Here is a 16,416-nt window from a genome sequence, read left to right as displayed (position 1 = left end):
GTGGGATTTACAGGGTACAATTTCAACATCAGCCCGAATGTAAAAATATAAGATTATTTGATGTTCTTTAAGTATGAAAGTGTGAGACAGTTTAAAAAATCCTGTTTGGAATCTTTGCCTAATGTGGCATAAAAATGCATATTATTATAGTATGTTGTACGAACGTGCCTCTTCATATGGGATATTTCTTTTTTTATTTCTCCTTGTGGGCCAGACCTGCCATGACTTCTTGCTGGTCTATCCTGTTCCATTATATAATAATTTGCCTTGTGGCTTTGATCTAAAATAAAACCAATTTGGTTTTACTATGGACCTGCATTTTTTAGAAAGAGAGAGAGAGAGAGACAGACAGAAAGAGAGAGAAGGGGGGGGGGGGGGCGGAAGAGGGTGACAGAGAGAGAAAGAGGAGAGAGGAGGTTGGGGAAGCGGGGACATAGTGAGAGAAAGAAGGAAAGAGGGCATAAAGAAATTAAAGCAAAGAAAAAGAGAGCGAGGGGTGAGTGGAGGACATACAGATTTAAAATAAAAGAGAGAGAGAGGAAGAAAGAAAGAGAGAGGAGGGGTGGAGAAAAGGATGAAGAGAGAAAAGAGAGAGAGAGAGAGAGGGGGGGGGGGGGCAGAGAGGGAAAGACAGTAGGAAGGAAAGAGAGGCATAAAAACATATAGGAAGAGAGACAGAGAGTGTATCGCAACCGATACGGAACAAATTGTGCGATCAGCAATTTTTACTACATTTATCATGCAAATAAATGATTTCATGCACCAGATTGCATATCTAGTGACACTTCTCCTGCAAACTTTAAAAAAAACTGGTCTTTTCATGACGACATCCATTGAATGATGATTGACATGGACGATTTTGCCAGGAATGAAAATAATGAAATAATTTCGAACATAACTTTTGAAATTCATCAAGGATTACCAAATGTTTTTTTCTTATATAGAAAACAAATACATCTTCAAATCTAAACTGCTTTTGACGGAAGGTGTTAAGTTCTTTTCTATCTAAATGTATGGTGGGCTAAATGTCATTTCCTCTGGCCCACCTCTCTGGGTAATAATAATAATAATAAAAATAAATAATAATAATAATAATAATAATAATCATAATAACAAATAATAATAATAATATTAATAATACGATTAGATTACCGTAGATATGGAAGGAAAATGTTTTTTTAAGTTCTTTTTTTTTTTTTCCTTTCTTTGCAAACGTTTTCTGTGCATTGTTATGCCATCAACAAGGAAGGACCTGGGTTTGAGTTCCACACTGGGCGGTGCATAGTTGAGTCCTTGGAAAAGGCTCTTTACTCACATTCCCTCAAATTACTCAAGTGTAAAATGAGTATCTGGCCGTAAAGTGTTGAATCTCTGTTGGAAAAAAAAAATAATTGTAATATTGCCTAACACAGGCATCATATCTCGCCATCCATGTTAAGTGTTGCTGTTGGCTAGGGACCCCTTGTTAAGTGCTTTAAGCACGTTTATCTGTCATCTGCATTTTTTACCAAATTGGGACCTAAAATTTGCCAAAAACCCCTCAAAATTTGCCAAGAAATTTGCCAAAACCCCCCCCAAAATTTGCCAAAAAACCCCCCAAAATTTGCCCAAAAAATTGCAGAGGAGAACTAAGATTTTTTGACGAAACAATCCATGACTGAAGTTGGAAATGTAAGTGACTCGATTTATTTGACTTGAGAAATGAAATGACTGTGAATAGTGTTGTTACAAATATTTTAAAGGATCATTATCCGTAGAGAGTAGCTTCCCTTGGTTTGGGCCCAGGCAAAGCTGCAACATTTCTCAAGTTTCGCATTTTTTTTTTTCGTTATCTTGTTTGAGATTCTTTTTTTTCCCAAAATTTGCCACGCGATTTGCCAATTTTCCCAAACTTTGCCACGATTTGCCAATTTTGGGAAATTTGCCAAAATTTGCGGATCGCCCTGATATTTGCGGCTGCAAAAAATGCAGATGACAGGTTTATTGGCTGTAATGGTGTTAGTGAAGTTAATTTTATTTGGAATCTCAGGAAGGGAGGGATGTAATGATACATAATCTATGTTTTACTGTGTTGATGTTGATTGTTACAGTTATGTCCCTTGGTGAATAAAAGGGACTCAGATAAAATCCCAAAATGACTGCCTTCGTTTGGTTTTTGACAGTGGCTATTGTGCTATATTAAAGCTCAATATTTTAATATTTTTTTGGGGGGGGGGGGGGGGGTGGGGGGGGGGGGAGAGGGGGGGGGGGATGTTAACATACCAAATATTGGGACTGATTGACTGATAGTATCTTTTCTGTTAAGTCCATGGGCTTAATTGTTAAATTGTTTTTCTTTTTTGGGGGGGGGGGGGGGGGGGGGGGGGAAATTAAACATAAATACATACCAAACATTGTGGCTGAGTGTGTCGTTCTGATAAGTCCATGGCCTTGTTTTATAAATGGCTTCCCCGTTTATGCCAAGCCATGAGCCCAACTGGCGGAGCCTTTCCTCGAAGATAGGGATGATGATCCCATCTTTGGTGGGGCCAACGTTGATCAAGATGTTACCGTTACAACTGAAATGTGGCATAGAAATCAGAACCGTAAGACCCATGATGAAGCCGGAATTTTAAAAATATTTATTTTAAGAAAAAATAACAGTTCAGATCAATCGAAGGGTATAACTTTTAAATCTTTGCGTTTGCAATTTCAAACTTTTTTCCCTGTATAAGTGCTCTCAAAGTTCTTTTGTGATTGGGAAACTCATTCTGAATCAGTAAAGCTGCAGGATTCAATTATCTTCATCATTATCATCATCACCATCATAATAATCATTATCATCATCATCAAAACAAAGTTCTACCTGACAGTGGTCACCACAGTCTTGATCAGTTCTTCAATGGAGAGCACATCAGAAAGTTGAGTCCTACGCCTGTAGCCCCAAGAGCGATGATCCAAAGTCATGGCGTTCTCAAACTTGTGCTTGACGAGTTTACCTGGTCAGAAACATCCAGAACATTCATCAATTCAATACAAAGCTTCTTAGTAGGTACCAGACCTGCATAATATAGCACAAAATTTGTAATTAGAACTTCATGAGCATCTCTAAAGTAAAATGAGAACGCTTCAGAATAAATGTCTTCTTCATATAACGAAACGTTGTCATTGTCAACATTATATATCCAATATCCATACAGTTTAGGACAGGCCTGTTTATAAAAATCCAAAAATATTCAGACCAAATCTCTTCTTCATGTAACGAAACGTCAACGTATATTTTGTATATCCCACTATATCCAATATCCATACAGTCTACGGCAGGTCTGTTTATAAAAATCCAAAAATTTGTAATTATATAGTTATATAGTTGTAAAAATATAGTCAGTTATCTTTGAATATCACCAATTTACCCTCACAAGGATTAAAAGACACTTCAAAATGCTTACATTTATGTAATCTGGCATTCAATAAGTTTGAGTGACTTAGACTTAGAGTTTAAGTTACTATATTATGATGCTTTAAAGTGACCTTTACTTAACCTGAAGCACAAAGTCAAGGAGAATTCAAAGGCAATAACAAAAACAAAGCAAATGATGGTACTTAGTTATAACAAAAAGCATATATATATAATATTAGTTTGCAAATAGAAAACGTTATTTAAAAAAAAAAAGAAGATAGTGATTGAAAACCGTGGAAATTGTTTAAAAATGCGATAATGAGAAAATACAAATAGCAGCAAAAAATGTTGGAACTGGGGTAGACAAAGAAAAATTTATTTTTTTAAAATGAATTTTATTACATTTTTTTCTAAATTTTCTTTGAATGTCAGAGGTGGAGGAGAAGGAAATATGTATGTTTGTGATGAGCAAAGTGAAGAGAAAATGAAAAGAATTTATACATTTATATTTGAACTAGAACTAGAAGAGGCTTTGGTGGCAAAATTGTTAAACACGAGACCGTGATGCAATAAATCTCCATCCAACGAGCAATAGACGAGTTGCTGGTTGTAATTCAGAGATGGTAGAAATCATTTTGCAACTGCAATGATGGTGATAGTTTCATATCCAAATTAATTGCTACTGCCCGTTCCATGCCATGCTAGTGATCGCCTAATATCCAAAACTTAATTGAAAATTGCTATCATGTCTTCACTGATAAGTCGAGTCCCTTTATGGACATTGCACTGATAAGTCAAGTCCCGTTATGGACATATCACTGATAAGTCAAGTCCCTTTATGGACTTACCACTGATAAATCAAGTCACCTTTAAGACATATTTTTATAACTTGGAAACATCAGAACAGAAATAATTTTTGGAACTCTTGCAATTGAAATTAAATTTTTAAAAAATAAAATTTGATAGCAGTTTTTATTGTTCTTCTTCTTGGCTGAAGAATGGTTTTGATCCCAAAACGTTTCCTGTTTGGTATTTTGTTCTTTTTTAAAGCTGTTGTATTCATGTTTGTTTTTACTTTTCTCAGTCCACAGCTTCTAGCCGCTTAGTATCACTTTGACTTCTGTTGGCTTTACAGTGCTTTGAGCACATTTAGTGGATATTGCGCTAGCTATATGTTTTATTCTTACTTAAGTTATGTAATGTAAATAAAAGATTTAATTAGTGGTGAAATTCATTTACTAACTTCAAAACTTTACAAGTGGGGGTAAAAAAACCCCAACAAACATGTAATCCGAGGATATAGAATTATAACATAAAATAAAAGACTTCCAATAGGGCTGTAATAAAGCCAATGGTTTTTTTTAAAAAAGTGTTTTTATGGGTTAAGGTATTAGAAGTTTGCCTAGTTGGAATGAAGATGACGTCACTCAGCTCTTTGTTATCAATTTTAGACAGCATGTTAGTGATTAGTTCTCACAAAATTATATAAATCAAACTATAAATTTTAAAGGTTACACACCGTTTTGTGTGTTGGTATGTTAAATTTGGCTAGCGAGTGTTGTGAGTATTTTACATAAATGCATAGCATCAATTATAATGAGGTCCACACAGCCAGGCCAGAAAATGCAAAGCAGCGACCAGAAAAGTTAGTTTTATGTGTATTTTTCTATGATGGAATAATGATCTGGAGTACCTGAATGAAAAGGGAATGGAGTGATTATCTCTCTCTCTCTCTCTCTCTCTCTCTCTCTCTCTCTCTCTCTCTCTCTCTCTCTCTCTCTCTCTCTCTTTCCTTCCCTTTGCCTTTCTTTCTGTTTCTCTTTTCCTTCTAGAGTAATCGATGATTCGATAAAAACTGTAAGACAAATTTGTTTGTTTTTGTTGGGTTCTACTATATTTTGCTTTGGAACTATTTGTAGACAGAAAATGAAATGAACTGTACAAGGAGTTGGACAAACTATGAGAAAAATACAAACCTGTTGATGGAATACTTGGTAATTTCTCCATGTTTGGATGTAAATTTGGTAGTAAAATTAATAGTCGGAATTTTTTCATCACTAATGTATACAGTCAGTGTGGATCACTGGATTGGTGATGAGTGACACTAGTGATAGAACAACGTTTTTGTTTTCTAAAAATGTATGAAGAATAGTGAACCAAATTTGTCATCCATTGTTTTGAGTAGACTTTACCTTAGACCTTAGATCCTCCCATGTCTTTGACACAGTGGGCTGTCCAGATTCGCAATTCCTTTCTGCCCTGTGTTGCTATGTCTGCTTCCCTGTTCTAAGGTCCCTGTTAACAGTTACTTTCCATGTCGTCTTTGGTCGTACTCATTTTTGTCTGCTCTTATCATTTTTCCATTCAAATGCTTTTTTCAGAAGCAATCTTCTTTCATGCGGAGGATGTGTCCTAGCTAGCTGAGACGGCGTTGTTGGATGGTGATCGTCATGCATTCCAGTTCTTTTAAAAATGTTAGTATATGTTACATGGTCTCGGTAGCCGACACTTTGTATTTTTCTTAGGCATCGTTGTTGGAATGCATGGTGACATTTTTTGTCTCTTGCACACAATTACCAGGTTTCGCTTCTGCATAGGAGGACTGAATAAGATTGTGGCTTTCAAGATGTTGATTTTGGTTTTTAGTTGGACAGTTCTTGATTTCAATATTTTGTATAATTTTCCAAATGCTGCATTTTTGCTTTTCCAACCCTGGTAGTTATTTCGTTGCTTATGCCACCATCACCTCTGATTTTACATCCTAACTAAATACGTAAAATCTTCAGCGTGTTTGAGAAGGGAGGACCAAAAATATACTTATCATTACCATCAGTCCCCATTCAATGAGATGGAAACGAGATTATTCTTAGCCAGTCTTTCTGTGACTTGAGGCTTTTCTAAGGTCATTCTAACTCTGATCGATGAAGACAGAAAATTTGTCAAAGGTTTGCTGTTAAAAAAGCATTAAAAAGCGCCAAAGTGATAAGGTTAAGACTATCCTCCTATCATTTCCTACTACCTGGATTGTACTTGTCACGGCATGTGTAGAAATCTCCATGTTTACAAGTAGCATCAGACCCCCACCTATCGTTTACAACAATTGTGTCCTTCACAGGGCTAAATAGAAATAGATGACCTAATTAACAGCTATGGCGTTCTACAGTTTTCATGGGTTTTTTAAAATTCATGATAAACTTGCTTAACGGTGACATTTTCCATTTTTATTGTCCATCTATCAGAGATTCTATTATTTATCCTATCATATCCCATGTGAAGATTTTTAAAAACCCACTGACATAGCAAAGCTCAAGGTTTTGTGGTGACCATTTAAGGCATGTTCATTTTTTTCTTCCTTGGGAAAGATTATTTACCCTCTATTTGCTCATCTAGGACAACATGGGTGATTCCTGTTGATATCGGACGTTTATTTATATCATATTTTATTCATGAAATGTCTAGGTGACAGTATCTAATGATGCTGAACAGAGCGTTGTAATTAAAAATATTTTTTTTGAGACAAGTTAGTAAGGCAACGTCTAAAGTGTCTTACACAAAGACAATGCGAAATATATAGCATGCCATTCAAATTCTAAGAGGTATGCTGATGTCACGTTACTTCATCTCTCGTATGACCTTTGATTACCTGGGTTATACCTATCATCACACGTGTAAAAATCTCAGTGTCTGCACACAGCATCAGACCCCCACCTATCGTTCACCAATACTGTGTCTTTCACAGGGCTAAACAGACATAAATAACCACAAAATCCAAAGTAATGGCTTAAAGAAATAAACAAAAATATAATAATGGAGTTAAATAAAATAGGGGATTCCGATAGCTCAGCTGGTAGAGCATTCGTTTCACATGTAAAGGGACTGAGATCAATCCCGGGTTAAGTCGAGATTATTTTTCTGACTCCCCCTCCCCCCATTCACCCAGCAGTGATTGGGTAGCTGTACCTCTTAGATCTGGTGAAGAGCACATTGCAATAGATTAGCATCCTATCCAAAGGTTAGCAAGTAATTGCTACTGTCCATTTCACGATATAGAAACTGGGATAAACTCCGGCTCCATGGGTTAATGACTTTAAAGTACTACTTTTAAAATCAAATTAAGGCATCTTGTTTAGTGCAAGGTAGAACTTATGGCTAAATAATAAAATCAAAAGTAAAAGGAGGATAAAGAGAAAACATAGTCCTAGTTGCTGTTGGAAACTGAGGCATTTTGTCTTGATCATCGACATGAATTTTCCGAGACTTCAATCATTGATACTGATACAATTACTAACTAAAACGAGACTTCAATCACTGATACTGATACAATTACTAACTAAAACAAGACTTCAATCATTGATACTGATACAATTACTAACTAAAACGAGACTTCAATCACTGATACTGATACAATTACTAACTAAAACAAGACTTCAATCATTGATACTGATACAATTACTAACTAAAACGAAACTTCAATCATTGATACTGATACAATTACTAACTAAAACGAGACTTCAATCATTGATACTGATACAATTACTAACTAAAACGAGACTTCAATCATTGATACTGATACAATTACTAACTAAAACGAGACTTCAATCATTGATACTGATACAATTACTAACTAAAACGAGACTTCAATCATTGATACTGATACAATTACTCACTAAAACAAGACTTCAATCATTGATACTGATACAATTACTCACTAAAACAAGACTTCAATCATTGATACTGATACAATTACTAACTAAAACGAGACTTCAATCATTGATACTGATACAATTACTAACTAAAACGAGACTTCAATCATTGATACTGATACAATTACTAACTTAAACGAGACTTCAATCATTGATAATGATACAATTAGTAACTAAAACGAGACTTCAATCATTGTAATCAATTCAGTTACTGCCTAAAACAAAAACTACACACAATAGAAGAAAGTTACAACATAGAGTTTATGATACAGTACTCGCTGGATAATAGCACGCTGAATTCCAGAACACTCTGCAACACGACCCTCAATTTGGTCACCTTGGACGTCATGGGAGATTCTTGTTGATATCAGACGTTTGTTTGCTTTTTTTTTTTCATGGAATGTATAGGCGACAGTATCTAATGATACCGCACAGAGGAATGTAATTAAAAAAATTTTTTTTTGGAGACAAGTAAAGTAACGTCTAAAGTGTCTTACACAAATAATAGCATGCCATTCAAATTCTAAGAGGCATGCTGATGTCATGCTACTACATCTCCAATGACATTTGATTACCTGGGTTATACCTATCATGACAAGTGTGAAAGTCGCCGTGTCTGCACACAGCATCAGACCCCCACCTATCGTTCACCAATACTGTGTCTTTCACAGGGCTAAACGGACATAAATAACCACAACAATCCAAAGTAATGGCTTAAAGAAATAAACAAAATTATAATAATGGACTTAATTCAAATAGGGTAGCTCAGCTGATAGAGCACTGACTTCACATGTAAAGGCGCAGAGATCAATCCCGGGTTATGTTGTCGAGATTATTTATCTGACCCCCCCCCCCCCCCCCCCCCCCCCCAGTATTTGGGTAGCTGGACCTGTAGATCTGGTGAAGAGTACTTTGTGATAGACTTGCATCTTATCCAAAGATTAGCAAGTAATTGCTACTGTCCATTGCACGATATAGAAACTGGGATAAACTTCGGCTCCATGTGTTAATGACTCTAAAGTACTACTTTTAAAATCAAATTAAGACATCTTGTTTGTGCAAGGTAGAACTTATGGCTAAATAATAAAATCAAAAGTAAAAGGAGGATAAAGAGAAAACATAGTCCTAGTTGCTGTTGGAAACTGAGGCATTTTGTCTTGATCATCGACATGAATTTTCCAAGACTTCAGTCATTGATACTGATGCAGTTAGTAACTAAAACGAGACTTCAATCATCGATACTGATGCAGTTAGTAACTAAAACAAGACTTCAATCATTGATACTGATACAATTATTAACTAAAACGAGATTCCAATCATTGTAATCAATACAGTTACTGCCTAAAACAAAAATTACACACTATAGAAGAAAGTTACAACATAGAGTATTTGATACAGTACTCGCTGGATAATAGCATGCTGAATTCCAGCACAGTCTGCAATATGACCCACTAAAACTGGGTGGCTGAATTTATTGTTTATCTTCAATGACCATCAGATTTTAGCACGCTCAGATTCAAGCATGATTCTAGCATGCTTCTTGGCTTCTCCCGGGTAGCTAGCTATAATCCAGCAAGCACTGTAATAATAATAACAACAACAACAACACCAACAACAAAAAACAACAACAATAATAATAATAGTAATAATAATAATAATAATAATAACAATACTAATAATAATAATAATAATAATAATAATAATAATAATAATAATGATGATAATAATAATCATAATAATACTGACCTGTCATTGTAAAGCCATGCTATAAACTCCTTCGCCATCCAATAATCACTGTTGTGAGGACATCCATCAGACCAAATTACATCTGGCTTATACCGGTTTACTAGTTCATACAACTCAGGCATAGACTTGCTCTGGGAAACGATTGGAAAATGCTTCAGTCTTATGTTCAAAACGTTAAATAAGATCTAATAATATCATACAGTACTAGTCACCTGTTAAGCACCATTTTTGTACCAACAATTTTACAATATCATCACTGCCTGTAGCCAGGTACTCATTCACACCTGAATCGAATGGGGTAATGTGTGTCATGTGCCATACCCAAGACTTTTCCACGATCACTGCTATCCATCCAGCCACTGACCACATATAAAATTGCTTCGTTTTCGTGGCATGACAAGACACTATACAGCTGTGAAACAAACGATTATGATAAAACAATAGTATTAAAATGAAAAAAATATTTTTGAAACACATACCTTAACAAAATCCTGTGTCGTATAGTTGTTTGCCTTGTCCTGGAGGAAGATGGGGTTGAACCATTCAAATAAGGAGTGGTAAACACCGTACTTCAAATTTGGATATTTCCTCACTGCTTTTGATATATCATCTGAGGAAAGAAAAAGAATCAAGACAACAAATAATAATAAACGTTTTAATTTTAAGACAACTTCATTGAAATTTGTCATTATAATTATAGGAATTAATAGTTCTCTCCAAAGAGAAGACACAATTAAATATTGTTGTAAAGACCCTAGCCATAACCTAACACCATCCCACACCACACAAATATTGTTGTAAAGAGCCTAGCCATAACCTAACACCATCCCACACCACACAAATGTTGTTGTAAAGAGCCTAGCCATAACCTAACACCATCCCACACCACACAAATGTTGTTGTAAAGAGCCTAGCCATAACCTAACACCATCCCACACCACACAAATGTTGTTGTAAAGAGCCTAGCCATAACCTAACACCATCCCACACCACACAAATGTTGTTGTAAAGAGCCTAGCCATAACCTAACACCATCCCACACCACACAAATGTTGTTGTAAAGAGCCTAGCCATAACCTAACACCATCCCACACCACACAAATGTTGTTGTAAAGAGCCTAGCCATAACCTAACACCATCCCACACCACACAAATGTTGTTGTAAAGAGCCTAGCCATAACCTAACACCATCCCACACCACACAAATGTTGTTGTAAAGAGCCTAGCCATAACCTAACACCATCCCACACCACACAAATGTTGTTGTAAAGAGCCTAGCCATAACCTAACACCATCCCACACCACACAAATGTTGTTGTAAAGAGCCTAGCCATAACCTAACACCATCCCACACCACACAAATGTTGTTGTAAAGAGCCTAGCCATAACCTAACACCATCCCACACCACACAAATGTTGTTGTAAAGAGCCTAGCCATAACCTAACACCATCCCACACCACACAAATGTTGTTGTAAAGAGCCTAGCCATAACCTAACACCATCCCACACCACACAAATGTTGTTGTAAAGAGCCTAGCCATAACCTAACACCATCCCACACCACACAAATGTTGTTGTAAAGAGCCTAGCCATAACCTAACACCATCCCACACCACACAAATGTTGTTGTAAAGAGCCTAGCCATAGCCTAACACCATCCCACACCACACAAATGTTGTTGTAAAGAGCCTAGCCATAACCTAACACCATCCCACACCACACAAATGTTGTTGTAAAGAGCCTAGCCATAACCTAACACCATCCCACACCACACAAATGTTGTTGTAAAGAGCCTAGCCATAACCTAACACCATCCCACACCACACAAATGTTGTTGTAAAGAGGAAAGCCAACCTACACCATCCCACACACACAAATGTTGTTGTAAAGAGCCTAGCCATATACACCTCCAACACCACAGTTTTTTAGCGCACTACACCCCACACCAATGTTGTTGTAAAGAGCCTAGCCATAACCTAACACCATCCCACCACACAAATGTTGTTGTAAAGAGCCTAGCATAACACATCCAACCACCAATTTTAGCCACATCCACACACAAATGTTGTTGTAAAGAGCCTAGCCATAACCTAACACCATCCCACACCACACAAATGTTGTTGTAAAGAGCCTAGCCATAACCTAACACCATCCACACCACACAAATGTTGTTGTTAAAAGAGCCTGAGCCATAACCTAACACCATCCCACACCACACAAATGTTGTTGTAAAGAGCCTAGCCATAACCTAACACCATACCACCACACACACAAATGTTGTTGTAAAGAGCCTAGCCATAACCTAACACCATCCCACACCACACAAATGTTGTTGTAAAGAGCCTAGCCATAACCTAACACCATCCCACACCACACACAAATGTTGTTGTAAAGAGCCTAGCCATAACCTAACACCATCCCACACCACACAAATGTTGTTGTAAAGAGCTAGCCATAACCTAACACCATCCCACACCACACAAATGTTGTTGTAAAGAGCCTAGCCATAACCTAACACCATCCCACACACACAAATGTTGTTGTAAAGAGCCTAGCCATAACCTAAACCATCCCCACACCACACAAAATGTTGTTGTAAAGAGCCTAGCCATAACCTAACACCATCCCACACCACACAAATGTTGTTGTGGTAAAAGCTAACTCAACAATTATTGAGAGCTAGCCAAACCTAACACCATCCCACACCACACAAAATGTTGTTGTAAAGAGCCTAGCCAATAACTAACACCATCCCACACCACACAAATGTTGTTGTAAAGAGCCTAGCCATACCTAACACCATCCCACACCACACAAATGTTGTTGTAAAGAGCCTAGCCATAACCTAACACCATCCCACCACACACAAATGTTGTTGTAAAGAGCCTAGCATAACTAACACCATCCCACCACACAAATGTTGTTGTAAGAGCCTAGCATACCTAACACCATCCCACACCACACAAATTGTTGTTGTTAGTGAAAGAGCTGCATAACACCATCCCACACCACACAAAATGTTGTTGTAAAGAGCCTAGCCATAACCTAACACCATTACCCACACCACCACACAATGTTGTTGTAAAGAGCCTAGCCATAACCTAACACCATCCCACCACACAAATGTTGTTGTAAAGAGCCTAGCCATATAACCTAACACCATCCCACACCACACAAATGTTGTTGTAAAGAGCCTAGCCATAACCTAACACCATCCCACACCACACAAATGTTGTTGTAAAGAGCCACCTAACTCCATACACCAATGTTTGTAAGAGCCTACATAACCAACACATCCACACACAAATGTTGTTGTAAAGAGCCTAGCCATAACTAACACCATCCCACACCACACAAATGTTGTTGTAAAGAGCCTAGCCATAACCTAACACCATCCCACACCACACAAATGTTGTTGTAAAGAGCCTAGCCATAACCTAACACCATCCCACACCACACAAATGTTGTTGTAAAGAGCCTAGCCATAACCTAACACCATCCCACACCACACAAATGTTGTTGTAAAGAGCTAGCCATAACCTAACACCATCCCACACCACACAAATGTTGTTGTAAAGAGCCTAGCCATAACCTACACCATCACACCACACAAATGTTGTTGTAAAGAGCCTAGCCATAACCTAACACCATCCCACACCACACAAATATTGTTGTAAAGAGCCTAGCCATAACCTAACACCATCCCACACCACACAAATATTGTTGTAAAGAGCCTAGCCATAACCTAACACCATCCCACACACACAAATATTGTTTGTAAAGAGCCTAGCCATAACCTAACACCATCCCACACCACACAAATATTGTTGTAAAGAGCCTAGCCATAACCTAACACCATCCCACACCACACAAATGTTGTTGTAAAGAGCCTAGCCATAACCTAACACCATCCCACACCACACAAATATTGTTGTAAAGAGCCTAGCCATAACCTAACACCATCACCACACCACACAAATGTTGTTGTAAAGAGCCTAGCCATAACCTAACACCATCCCACACCACACAAATATTGTTGTAAAGAGCCTAGCCATAACCTAACACCATCCCACACCACACAAATGTTGCATCGATCCTGAGTGCAGTCGAGATTTATTTCTGACCCCCTGTTCACCCAGCAGTGATTGGGCTTTATCTCAAAGACTAGTGTCCATCCAAAGGGTAGCAAGCAATTGCTATTGTCCGTTTTACGCTATAGAAACCGGGATAAACTCTGGCTCCATGAGCCTAATGGCTCTGAAGAACCACTATATATATATATATATATATTAATATATAATATATATATATATATTATATATATATATATAATTATATATATATATTATATTTTATTATATATATTTATATATACACATATACTATTATTATTGAATCCGACATAATAGCAGAGAGTTGACATAGTGGACCATAATTCTTCACAAACCTACTAAATCCCTTCGAGGTCCGACGTCCATGGCATTCCAGTTGAATGAGCGTTTGCTGGGCCAACTGGTGAATCCTTCATGGTGTTTGGTGACTTGTACAACATACCTAAGGTAAGAAATGAGATTGAAAATGTCACATGAACAAAACGCTTGATATGATATGAACATTTATATAGGCAGCACATTTCCACGGATTAGCCATGCTCTACGCACTTCACAATGTTTCATTTATTCCCCCGGCAGGCCATATGGAACCATTTAAAAAAAATTTCATACAGTACCAGTCACCTGTAGGCATCATTGATGTACAAACATCTAACAATATATGTCACTGCCTACAGCCAGGTACTCATTCACACCTGAGTTGAGTGGGGTAATGTGTTTAAAGTGCTTTACTCAAGGAAAAAACATCAGGTCTAGGATGTTTCAAGAATAATTTCACTCATCCGGCCACTGATTAAGCTTAACATCGCTTGACTTTAGGAACAAGATGAGACCTGTATCACTGGCTCACTGAGCCACACTCAGAGACCTACAACAAGCAACAAACAGAACAGAAATTCAATCCTCGTTTTCACTCATGCATGGGACCATAGACTAATTTGACTTTTGTGTCGTTTTTTTGGTATTGTGGTAGTATGACACTTGCCTTCGAACTGATAGGTCTCTAGTTTGAGTCCCATTTTGGGTGGCGTAGCGTTGAATCCAAGGTAAAGCCTTTTTACTCACATTCTCTCACAAGACTCAGCTGTAAAATGAGAACCTGGACAGTAACAGCATTGTCTGCATTGAAAACAAAATTTGAATATCGCCTTTCAGGTGTCATGTCGGATACATGTCAGGTGTTGCTTTTGTTTGGGATGCCTTGTAAAGTGCTTTGAACACATTATTAAGTACATGTTGATATAAAAGCGCTATCTAAAAAAAATAAAAAATTTTTAGGGGTTGGGGTTGTTTTTTGTTTTTATTGGGGTTTTTTTGACTGTTTTTATTTGGTGGGGGGGGGGGGGGGGGGGGGGAGTGTCTACTTACCTTGCTCCTGATGCGTTAAAAATGTCTGCCCATTTGTTTGGGTCGTATACGTGTGACTGTACAGTAAACTCCTTGGCAAAGTCAGCGTAAGTCCAGTCAGGTGGGTAGTTGTCCTTCATGAAATTCAAAATGTACGCCTCTTTTTTATCCCCTTGCCAATGATACCAAAACCACTCACTGTTGAAGCTGGGAACTGTTTTATTTTAGATGACAATAAGAGTATATAAAGTTATGTAACCTAGAAAATAAAATCATTTTACAACGAGTTATGAGGCTGATGTGAATTGTGCACAAGATAAAGCCTGAACAGCAGTCTTAGTCTTGTCTAAAACAAAACGAACTTGGAAATAGTCGTCTATCTAGATAGATAGAATTTAGAATAATAATGACACATTGAACATGAACATGTTCCCCATTTATTGAACTTACCGGAAAACACTCCCCAGTGAATGAAAATACCTATTTTCCCCTCATCGTACCAAGACGGTATTGGCCTTGAATCCAAAGACTTCCAATCAGGTGTATATCTACACACGACAAACGGCTGATAAGCGAAAATAAAACAAATCGAGAGAACGACAAAATGTTGACTGAGAGACGCCATTTCCTCTGTCATGTGATTTTGCAGGGGAGACGCCCCTAAATCATAAGGAAGGCAATTTTTTCCACTGTAACAAGTAACTTCCCTTTGTTCGCGGTGTGAATATTAACCTAAATTCAGAAAAGGGAGTAGAATAGGCACTTGATAATACAAACAAGAAATTAAGTGAGTAGGGAAGTGCCAGAAGACAATAGAGACAAAAATTTCGAGGCGTCGATCGGGGCTCGAACCACAGACTAGGAGGCCTGTATTCTCTATGGCTCGAACACGCGACCTTACTGATACAACTCCACCTCGTCGGGGAGAACGTGACTCTACCGTCTGAGCTATCCACCATCAGTAGAGCCACACTCACCCACTATCTTACACACATACACAATAATATAATAATAATAATAATAATAATAATAATAATAATAATATATAATAATAATAATAATAATAATAATAATAATAATAATAATAATAATAATACAATAACAATAAAATATATATAATAATAATAA

General features: G+C 37.3%; 1 protein-coding gene across 2 annotated transcripts in view; it reads right to left on the bottom strand.

Moving 5' to 3' along the window:
• The window catches only part of LOC144980541 (alpha-L-fucosidase-like), a 30,249-nt gene extending 14,309 nt beyond the window's left edge, over positions 1-15,940 (bottom strand). The window contains exons 1-8 of one of the 2 annotated variants that reach the window (XM_078928202.1): positions 15,739-15,940; positions 15,310-15,502; positions 14,277-14,383; positions 10,308-10,438; positions 9,829-9,959; positions 8,658-8,755; positions 2,846-2,978; positions 2,388-2,558 (exon numbers count right to left, since the gene is read on the bottom strand). In XM_078928202.1, coding sequence (XP_078784328.1) covers positions 2,388-2,558; positions 2,846-2,978; positions 8,658-8,755; positions 9,829-9,959; positions 10,308-10,438; positions 14,277-14,383; positions 15,310-15,502; positions 15,739-15,925 — 1,151 coding nt within the window. In that variant the 5' untranslated portion in view covers positions 15,926-15,940. Of the gene's footprint in view, positions 1-2,387; positions 2,559-2,845; positions 2,979-6,398; positions 6,497-8,657; positions 8,756-9,828; positions 9,960-10,307; positions 10,439-14,276; positions 14,384-15,309; positions 15,503-15,738 lie in introns of both variants that reach the window. The other variant, XM_078928203.1, reaches the window with a different exon arrangement.
• Positions 15,941-16,416: the final 476 nt, after the last annotated feature.

This window comes from Berghia stephanieae, chromosome 10 (assembly GCF_034508935.2).
Source record: "Berghia stephanieae isolate SIO BIC M18660-M18661 chromosome 10, UCSD_Bste_1.3, whole genome shotgun sequence".
NCBI lineage: Eukaryota > Metazoa > Mollusca > Gastropoda > Nudibranchia > Aeolidiidae > Berghia > Berghia stephanieae.
The sequence above is the reverse complement of the archived record's forward strand: the minus strand, read 5'-3'. Positions and strand labels throughout refer to the sequence as shown.